Source organism: Macadamia integrifolia, chromosome 11 (genome assembly GCF_013358625.1).
Source record: "Macadamia integrifolia cultivar HAES 741 chromosome 11, SCU_Mint_v3, whole genome shotgun sequence".
Lineage (NCBI taxonomy): Eukaryota > Viridiplantae > Streptophyta > Magnoliopsida > Proteales > Proteaceae > Macadamia > Macadamia integrifolia.
This window is the reverse complement of record NC_056567.1, coordinates 26,528,556-26,539,175: the sequence shown is the minus strand read 5'-3', so window position 1 is coordinate 26,539,175 and position 10,620 is coordinate 26,528,556. Positions and strand designations below refer to the sequence as shown.

The following is a 10,620-nucleotide window of genomic DNA, read 5'->3' as shown; positions in this document are numbered from 1 at the left end:
CTTCTCAAAGCCCTTTCTTATAACCCGTTGACAAAATCCAAACCCTGTTTGTAAATCGTGTTTTTGTTTTGTTTGTTTTGGTTATTTTTGGTGGAGTAAAGCTGATCCCATACATCTCAAGTGTTAACAAAACCATACACCTACCAATAAAAAATCTATATTTAAAATCTTCATCAAGTAATTTTAAAATGTATTTAAAAAAAAAAAAACCCATAAGGCGCCACTTCTTGTAAGGATGAGCATTGCCTTGCCATCTCTAGACCGCCGCCTTAGCAGCGCCTTAAAAACTATGATTTGGGCAGATGAAAACCGACCGGGAGCAGATCCCTCTTGACCTCATCATCAGCTAGAGCCGTGTCATTAGTGAGGTCCGGCTCACGAGTTCCTGTCTGATTTTCTGCTACCTTCCGGATCTTATCCTTCAGGTCTAGGATCATCTGCCTCAACCTTGAGTCTTCAAGTCCCTGACCGTCTCCTTAGCGCGGTTCCTCATGCCTAGCCCCTGTGGCGTGCCGCATCCTCTCTTTGGGTGCGGGGCTTTCCCTTGTTGCTCGGTTTCGAGGATTCCGGCCGGACCTTATCGACCCTGAGCTACTTCGGTCCTCGTCTTGAACTCGTTCATGGGAGCCTCGCGCTGCCCCACCGATCTTTTGAGAGACGGCCTTGGAGACCTCCTTCATTATCTCGGCCATTCGATCATATTTCTCCTGAAGGGCGTCGAACTGCTCCCTAGTCACATAATCCTACGCCCTAGGAGGGGGTGGAGGACTACTATCTCTACGCACCGAATGTTCGATCGAGCGCTGGTCCCTCGAGGACCCTTCCCGATCATTGTTTCCCTGTTCACCAATGTCCGCCGAGGGGGGGAGAGATTCTGAAGGTTCCCCCTCATTCATATTCATACTCGGCACTACTCTTGTTTTCTTATGATTGTAGGTTTTCCCCACCATTACTCTGTCGTTCCCACAGACGACGCCAATCTGTTACTACCGAAAATTTGAGGCTGAGCGCCGATCCTGCACAAGCACAGAAAGCAGAGGCCAGGAGGTATCTCCGGGATTAGTCCTCTGACGCCCAAGTAAGAGACCGGCAAAACAGTTTTTCACATGAGTAATGGTGTGAGTGTATCGACTTACCCCCTCTGTCTTTTAGGGTTCCTTCTTATAAGATTACCCCCTTTCCGAGTCCTACTAGGATACGTTTTCCTACCTTGTGGGGATCCTTCCCTATTAGGGTATCTCCTCCTTACGTCGGTAGAGTCCTTCGCGCGCACCGAGAGAGGCGCGCGAAGGACTCTAACGACGTAAGAGTCCTGGCCGTGGTGGATATCCCTCGGTTGGGTGCCACCTGTCCCTTCCAAGGATGCCACGTGCCCTTGTCTCATAGGATGACTAATTTGGGCGTATCAGAAACCACAGAGAATCAGCAATGAAGCAAAGATTGGCAAGTGAAAATCTGGGAAATAAACACAATTAGTTTTAGTAGCTAACAAGTACAAAGGAAAAAAATAGCAAGTGAACGGGAAATAGACAAACATGAAAATAGAATGTAGAAGCTAGTTCAACTAGAACCAACTCTACAGTAGGATCGTTGTATGATAGCGTCACTGACTGAGTGATGTTTCCGGAATAGCAAATCACAGATCTTACTCGTACAAATCAATAGAACGGAGAAGAAAAGGAAGAAGAAGAAAGAAGGATAATTGGATTGAGCCTCTCACTCTTTCATGGGTCTCTCACCCACACACAGGTATAGGCATCTCACCCCCCGATGTAGATCCCCACTTTGGGCTGAGCTATTGCAGGAGGAAAGCCCAGCCCAAATAGGGCCATCGATTTCCACTTAAGTCCACTTAAGTGTCTAGTTTATTTCCTTAGTGAATAAGGGCCCAATGGGCCCATCGATTTCTATTCAATAAGGCCCATAAGTGGCCATCGATTTATGTAATAAGGCCCACAAGAGGCTAGTACTTAGTGACTAATTAGTTTCCTAGGTTTGACTAGGTTTCTAATGTTAGTCCTAGTAAGGAGTACAACTCCTAGTTATAAGGTGGCTGCTATTAGTGTAGTTTCTGCCCTCTATTTAAAGAGGAGCTCTTGTACTCAGAATTTCAGAATTGTATAAACAAAGAATTGCAGTCAATCGCTTCTAAACAGCCAAGATAGCTGTGGGTGAGACGTGAGATGACCGGGCCGAGATAGCCAATCCCACCCACATTCCTCTTGTCTGTCTTCTTAATTTTCTGCTATTAATTTCTATTTCTGTTCATTGTTTAATGTGATAATCGACCAAAGAGAATTCAGATCTGTTTATGTCTTGAAGACTAGAATCGACCAGCAAGAAGTACACATTCTTGAAGACAATCGATCTCCCATCTTGCCAAAGTCTGAGATCTGATCTACAAGTCCTTTTAAGGGACTGTTCTAGGCTGCCAAAGGATCACTCGATCCTCATCTGAAGACTGTCCAAGAAGTCCAGATGTGGTTCTTGAAGAATTCTCCCTATTTCTCTCTCCAAGATCAGAAATCAAGAAACTGAATATCTTTCAATTCAGCCATCAGAAATCAACCATCTTTGGAGGTTTTTCTCTTCACATTAAGGCCTACATTCGACCTAAATTTGAGCTCCATTAGAGCCCTAAGATCCAGCAGAAAGTATCCTCCCATCCCCTAGCCGCAGGTCTTTTTTTCTCCCCTAGGGCTTTGAGTCTTTGGCTGGGTTTTGCTACTGTTTTGTTCTTAGTCTTTGGGGGTTTATTTCTGGTCTTAGTTCCCTTGTTTCCCTATTGTTACTTCTGATTTTTGTCAAGCTAATTAAAGAGTCCTCTCTGATTTGGGTTTGGGGCTATAATACATTGGGGGTAGTTGCCTTCGTGTAATCTACTTCTACATTATACCCACTGCATCTCACAGCATAACATGATTTCAAAACCAAAACTCTCTTTTTTTCTACTCAGTCGTGGGATGTATTCAGCCTTGTTCTCTATTTAAATGGTAACCGATTGCAACCAAAGTCTTCTAGAAATAAATTAAAATCCTAATAACCATTTAATTAACTAACTAAAGAATCCTAAAAATAGAAACTACTCATTACATTGCATGTTTACGTGCTTTTGCAGGAAACAAAAAGATAAAATGTAAAGTGCAACACAAACCTTGGCACATTCACCAAGCCAGCTCATGATGTTGCGTGCAGCTTGGAACATCTCCCCTAAGGCAGTTAAGGTGGTCTGTGTAAAAAATAAAAAACGACCTTGTTATTAGGGATAACTCTCACAAGCACAGAAAAAGGGGGAAGCTTCAAACATCAATTGGTAAGTAACTGTTATTACATGCAAAACCCACCAGCCTCGGAAGGATTCCAATTTGTTATGTTAAACTTTGGGTTTAACTACATAACATGCTGTTAGTGACAATTATTATCCGTCATCACCTCCACAAGGAAAACATGGGTGTGGGCAAGTTTCATGCCCAAACATGAAGGGAAGTGCCTCAAAACTGAAAAAGTAAAAATGTAACAAGATTCCATTATTACAAAGTGGCACTTCCAGTATTTTATGATACACTGGACTCACTTTTAACTACTTCCCCTGCTTGTATAATATTGAAATTTGACTAGCAATATGGGTGAGGGATTCCCTCTGACATGGATCCACTCACATTCCAAAGTCTGACACATGGAGAGAGGGCACAGCTCATGATGATTCAAACATCACTGACAGTAGTTATTCATTAGCAACATAACTACCACCTACCCTAAAATATTTGTAATAATATACAATAGGAATATGGTTAAGAAACAGGGGAGAAGCATTTCCCAGCATAAAACCACGAGGTACACTAACTAAATATTTATTAGAAAAAAAAAGGCTCCAACTTTTTCAATTCTTCTGTCCTTACTTTTGCTGCATAACAAGCTGCTCCAAACAGCTCATTGTCATCTGAAATGGCATTTCTCTCCTTCAATCTTCTCTTGATCTGGTCACGGGCACCAATATAAGTGACACCATATACAGATGTCATCACAGTCTGCTTCACCAATTTCCTGTCCACCTACAGATGTCCAGTGATTCCAATACTAGCCAAATATTAGTCATATCAGGAACTTCAAAGTATAATAAATAAAATTTCCTACATGTCAACTGACGGCATACTGTGATTTTGGGCAGTCCTAGTTATTCTACTTTATTAACATACACATAAATTTGACACAATTAATAGCCAGATATTACAGACTAACCTGAGTGATTAAAAGCCTAGCACGCAATGCATTTGGATCAGTTGCAGGATCTTTCTCGGCATCTCTCTGCATAATATCAAGAACTCTGCATTGCAGTAAAAATACACAATGAGATTAGTTTCCAAGGAGATCACTATTCCAGACAAACATTTAGCACTCACTGGACAGGATGTAAGCATAAAAACCTATCAACTATTTGGACAAAAAACAGACATGACCCCTCCCCAATGTGGCTAAAGCAAAATGGTAAGAACAGTATTTATCATCAACTGTAAATTGTCTTACGATTAATTTGCTTCGGCATTTTAATCACATTTTAGAGACCAGAATGCAACTGATTTACTTACATAGTTACAGTTACCAGCCCCAACAGTATGATTCAAAACACAAAAATGTATACAAAGCAAATAAACCATCAACTGCCCAATCATTATGATCAAATGCATCACTACTCCCACCCCCCCCCCCCAAAAAAAAAAAAAAAAGTTTCTCCCTGATGAATGAAATATAAATTACATGCAAAACCGTAATTGTTATGAGCTACATGACATGCTGTACCTCTCCCCTCCCAAAAGAAAATATAGCTTTGTTTTTCTGACGCTCTACTTCTGTTCTTTACCTTCATTTTGTTCTCTATCTATACTCTTGCTCGTAAGCTGTATTAGGGTACTCTCTCTCAAAAAGATGGTTACTCATTAGCCAAGACAAAGAAAATACCGTAAGTTATGTAAAGGGATTTCTAGCAAGGTTTCAGGTTTTGAACAAGTTTTGACCCTGGCCGAAACTGAAACTTCCTAGGTTTCGACCAAAACCTGGGATTTTTCTGGGCCAAAATAGAAACATAGGCTTCGAGGCCCAAAAAGTTTTTTTTTACTTCTTTTTTTTCTTTGGTGCTGCCTTTTTTATGCAGCTTGGCATTGGATTTAGGGCCACTTTGTGGTTCAAATTCTTTGTTTATTTCCTTTCTAGAATTAGAAACAGATCACATTAGTTGGTAGTTGATAAGTAGGGATTATGAATCTATTTTTTTTAGAAAGTTGAGTTACTTGGGTAGATATGTAGGAGAGCCTTGCTTGGGTTTAGTTAGTGAACCAGGTGGTGGAACGTGGTAATGGGCAGAAAGAGGAAGCCCTGGGCAAACGAAACCTCCCGACTCTGATTAGCATCTGGCCCAGCCACCCCCGAATGGATTGCTGGGGGGAGAGAAAAAGAGAACTCTCATTTTAGTTAGTTTCAATTCTTTGCTTTGATTTTTCCTTCATATTAACCATGTAACAAGATTCAGAAAGATAGATTTGAGATTGAGAATTGAAGAAATGGCTGCAGTGAGCTGCAATTACCTCTCTCCACCCCCCCTTTTTATCTTCTGCTCTTCTATTCTCTCTTACCTTCTTCTCCTTACTGTTTTCCTTATTGTGCCTGTTCTCTCCTTGCCAGAAACCCCCTGTTTTTGTAATATTTGTGGCCCTAATCAAGCTCTCCGATGTCCGCTCTGTTTGAGCTTTTTGGGCTGAGGTTTTGGCCGAAGGTTTCCCTTCCTTGGGTGACATTAAAACTAAATTCTCGACTCCATCAATCCAACCAGCTGAGATATCCACACCTACCTCTAAATCCGGCCCTGTTACCACCAGATCTGAGTTGCAGGTACTACAGTTCTTCGTTGCTTTCTGTTTTGAGGAGTTTGACTGTCGGGATCAAGAAGCCACAAGTTGTCCAACTTTCGTCTGGAAGTTCAAGCCAAACCGAGGCCTATCAAAGGAGTTCCATCGATCTGCAACTCCCTCTTGCCGCTGGGTTCTGTTAGTGACTGAAGGTTGAAGACAACCTTCAACGAGTGGTTCTTATTTATACCCTTTATTTTCTGTTTTCCAAGCTATTAACCATTATTATCCCTATTTTGTTTCTTCTTCCCTTTACCCCTACACCAATTCTTGGCATTCTACCTACTAGCCACCCATTATTTACAGCTTTGCCATTCTTTTATAAATATTCATTTGATTACAGAACTACCACCTTCTTTGAAAATTTGTTTAATTTACAAATCTATCATTAGTCATTGCAATTGAGATATTGAATACCCTAGCGTGCCCACAAGCAAACCGAACAAGGATATCAAGCCCCAATTCCGCATCACTACTTTACCATTTTTACACCTACTTCACGAATTAGTTTCACACAAAAAACCACCCAAAATGCTACTTGTGGTTTGGACCCAAGTTTCCAAAACTGGAATCGGATCACTTATGGGTCCACACAAATAGTAGATGGTTCAATTGCAAGACATAATGGCAGAATTGTAAATAAAACAAAGTCTCAAAGGAGGTGGAAATTTTGTTATTAGATGGAAATTATAAAAGAGTAGCGAACTTGTACTACTTGGGTAGCTAGTGAATAAAGGCCATGATTTGGTGGGTGTTAAACTAGGAAAAAGTAAGGTTACAAGGGTTAATAAAGCTAGGGAAGGTTACCTTTGGAAATTAGAAATAAGGTTTGTAAAGAAACCCACGATTCTGATCTGAGGTTGTCTTCATCCTTGGACCAAGGAGGCAAGGCAGAAGATGAAGAGAAGCTTCGATGGAGAGAGCTCCTTCGGTTTTCCACGATTTGGTCCGAAATTTATGGAGGAGAATCGCAACACAAGGGTCTCTTGTTTCTCACAGCCAACAACTTGAAACAGCAGTCCAGCAGTCAATATAGAAGATTTAAGCCGAGAATTGGTAATAGATATCGTTGCAGTCAGTTGCAGGGGTCGATTCTCAGTTTCTCACAGCTATGAAAGATTTCCAAGCCCTATGGCCCCTATCTCAACTGCTTGAGTAGCCCAAGGGTAGGGAACCCTCGACCAAAGCCTTAGCCCAAACAGGCCAAACTCAAAGGAGATCGATGAGCTTGTGTAGGGCCACAACTGTCGCCAGAAAGAGAGCAGTTCCAGGCACAGGAAAATACAGCGGAAAAATAAGAAGAATTAAAAAGAAGAAGAAGAAGAAGATCAAAGGATAGAGGGATATGAAAGCCTCACGGCAGCCATAAACATTCATTCAACTGTTCAATTTCAAACTGAAAAAAACTCCATTTTACATGGCTACTTAAAGGAAATAATATCAATTAATGAAAACTAATTGAAAGCGGAAACTACTCTAAATTAGAAACTAAGATCCTACTCTAATTTAAAAAGGAATTAAATTAAACGCAAAAAACGTATCTAAATATTCCTTCGCTCAACTACATCACAGGTACTACAGTTCTTTGTTGCATTCTGTTTGAGGAGTTTGACTGACGGGATCAAGCAGACACAAGGTGTCCAACTTTCGTCTAGAAGTTCAGGGGCCTATTGAAGGAGTTCCATCGGTCTACAACTCCCTTTTGCTGCTGGGTTCTATTAGTGACTGAAGGTTGCAGACAACCTTCAACCAGTGGTTATTTTTTATACACTATATTTTCTGTTTCCCAAAGGGGCCCTCCCTATTGCTATTAACTATTATTGTGCCTATTTTGTTTGTTCTTCCTAGTTTACCCCAAACCCCAATTCGTGGCATTCTACCTACTAGCTACCCATCATTTACAACTTTTCCGTTCTTTTATAAATTTCCATTTATTACAAAAAGGCCACCTTCTTTGAGACTTTGTTTTATTAACAAATCTGCCATTAATTATTGCAATTGAGCTATTGAAAATCCGAGTGGGCCCATAAGCGAATCAAACAAGGTTTTTGGAGACCAGTTCCACATCACTTTTTTTACCATTTTACACATATTCCATGAATTACCACCTAAAATGTTATTTGTGGTTTAGACCCAAGTTTGCTAGTGTACGTTGAAAAATGTTATACACTGACTACATATAACTTAGCTACTGGAAATGTAAATACGCAATCAAGACAACCAAAACATACATAAGGTTAAGGAAATACAAGTATACAACACTCACCACTCAATACCACATGGTGTTTCTTGGCAGGTCTAATCCACGAGCTGTGTATGACTTAAGATTTCATTCACGCTCCTGCGAATGCAGCACACATGTATCTCATGACATATTTTGTGTCCGAATGTTCTGATAGTCCATTACAGCGCATACGTATCCCATGTTTATTTACTGATCTTCCAAAAAATAGATTTGGGGGCAAAAAACCATTACCTTTGATATTCCCAAATTGACACTGAGAGGGGGTTGAACAATGTCTAGAAATTTTCTCCCCAAAGTACACTTATTAAAATTCCCGGTATTGCCCTTTGAATCGCCAATACTTATGGCGCTCACTCCCAATTCTAGCTCACATAGCTTTTCCGATTACTGTACTAATGGCACTGGCACTATCTCAGTTGTACTGTTAGTGGCATTTCAGACACTATCACTGCTACGACACACACATAATCACAACCGTACTTACCACCACCATGTGGCCAGGTCTACTGGAGGATACACACCACTCACTTTGCTAGCATCCACAACAATTCTAATATCCACAAGTACACATGCATCTACAACACAATATACATGGTTTGGTAGTGTGCCTACTCCACGGGGTAATATCCTAACTAGAGTTTCGTATTATATCTGATACACTCCACTTGACCACTGCAATGTTCCAGGAGGTGCAACTACTGCTTCAACTGATGCTATGGCAATCAACAAGGGTAACAACCCCAAAATTTCACAATTACAATTTTGAGGATGTATCAACACCATTATGTCAAGTTCCCCACTTGACACCCCCAATCAAAAACACAAAGTGGACTTATAGAATGCCCTAAATACATGCACTAGTGATTGAACACAATCACCATACAAGTTCCCCCAAATTATAACCAGGCATTTATCAAGCACTTTGCCTACGGTCACTTACATATAAAATAGGGATTTGTGATTAATGTATTACCTCCTTAATATCAACCTTGGTTTTTGATGGCTTCTGCAACATGTAAGTTTCCTTCCAAGCATGCTCTCCAACTCAATAATATCAACCCACCTTCAAGAACCCCTTCTACACAAGTACCGGAGTTTTGGACACTTGAACAATCCTCATTGAGCAACCCCTCCAATAAACACTTGTGAGAACTTCAATTGAGCTCAGCCACCAACCTCAATGTGCTCCAATGACTTTCATGTACACCTTCTCTTTCATTTTTCTCCTCCTTTCTTGGCAAAGGAACCTCTTAACTTCAATATGGCTTACCAACCTTCTTGGAGCCTCACCACGAACTCCATGTACCCAAAGGATGTAGATGGAAGTCTTCAATGCAATCACATTCTCCACCATCTCCTTCCCCCCCATTGCAGCAAAGCTCCTTAAATTCTGGAGAGTGCAATTTCAAAAGCCACAATCCAGCTTATATGCACAAAGATATGGCCTTTGGAAGTTTCGGGGGCATTAGGGGTATTTCAGGTAAATACCGTGACACTTGGCGCTCAATAAATAGCCTGCGAGAAGTATTCGTGCATCAGGAATAGAGCGTGTTAGATTACTTTCAAAAACGCGGTCAAGAAACAGCCGCTGGATCTTCTTAAGCAACTTCTCAAAAACCGGCGTGAACATGATTATTTCATTTGGAATCTTTTAAAACAAATATCATATCATGCAATTGCATCGGATCAGTTAAGCACCATGTGTAGCGCCACGCATGAATTTCATTTATACCGAGCCAATGGGAGCCTGAGCGCATGGATAAGATGCGATCTCAAGTAGCGCTTCAACCGTGAGTCTCGATCTCGAATCTGGTGCGATGGCTGCCCATCTAATGGCCTTTGTAAATTCTAGAAATTTCATAAAGAACCCTTGCAGCATAAGTTGAGGCCCCCTATGGTGGTCCTCTAATTATAGCATATCACAATTTTAAACCCCTGTACTGTCAAAGGTATCAGAGAGTTTTCAAGATTTTTCTCAAAATCAAGCCTCTTTGAGGAAATATCATGAATGCATGAAGGAGTGATCAACACTTGGTCAATTTTCTTATCTCAACCAAAAACCATGTGAGCCGCATGTGCTGGCCCTTCATGCGCAGTAAGGCAAGCATGGCCGAGGCCTTATTCAACACATAGCCTCCATGTCAATGCCCCTTATGACCCCATGAGATCCTCTTGGCCAAGGCCAATGGCCTGCCTGGTCATGTTCCACTCAACTATTTGCTTGGGCCACAGTCAATGGTACGTTGCACCTGTGACAAACAATGCCATGGCCTAATGGTCGTGTGCCATTAGCATCTCACGCTGCCACCAATCATCATCCCTTGCCACACCATCCAACTCATGAGCCTTCTCACACCATACCTCCATTCAACCCATGATGCCATGCATCCATCAACATAATCATGTGCATCACCACCACATCAATATAACATTATAATGACATTTTCTATCACATACACATGACATATGCACGTC

At 41.3% G+C, this 10,620-nt stretch overlaps 1 protein-coding gene across 1 annotated transcript in view; it reads right to left on the bottom strand.

The window, feature by feature from the left end:
- Nucleotides 1-10,620, bottom strand: part of LOC122093692 (DNA-directed RNA polymerase 2B, chloroplastic/mitochondrial-like) — a 52,432-nt gene that overhangs the window by 14,247 nt on the left and 27,565 nt on the right. The window contains exons 12-14 of the mRNA XM_042664093.1: nucleotides 4,240-4,324; nucleotides 3,900-4,052; nucleotides 3,155-3,229 (exon numbers count right to left, since the gene is read on the bottom strand). Coding sequence (XP_042520027.1) covers nucleotides 3,155-3,229; nucleotides 3,900-4,052; nucleotides 4,240-4,324 — 313 coding nt within the window. The remainder of the gene's footprint in view (nucleotides 1-3,154; nucleotides 3,230-3,899; nucleotides 4,053-4,239; nucleotides 4,325-10,620) is intronic.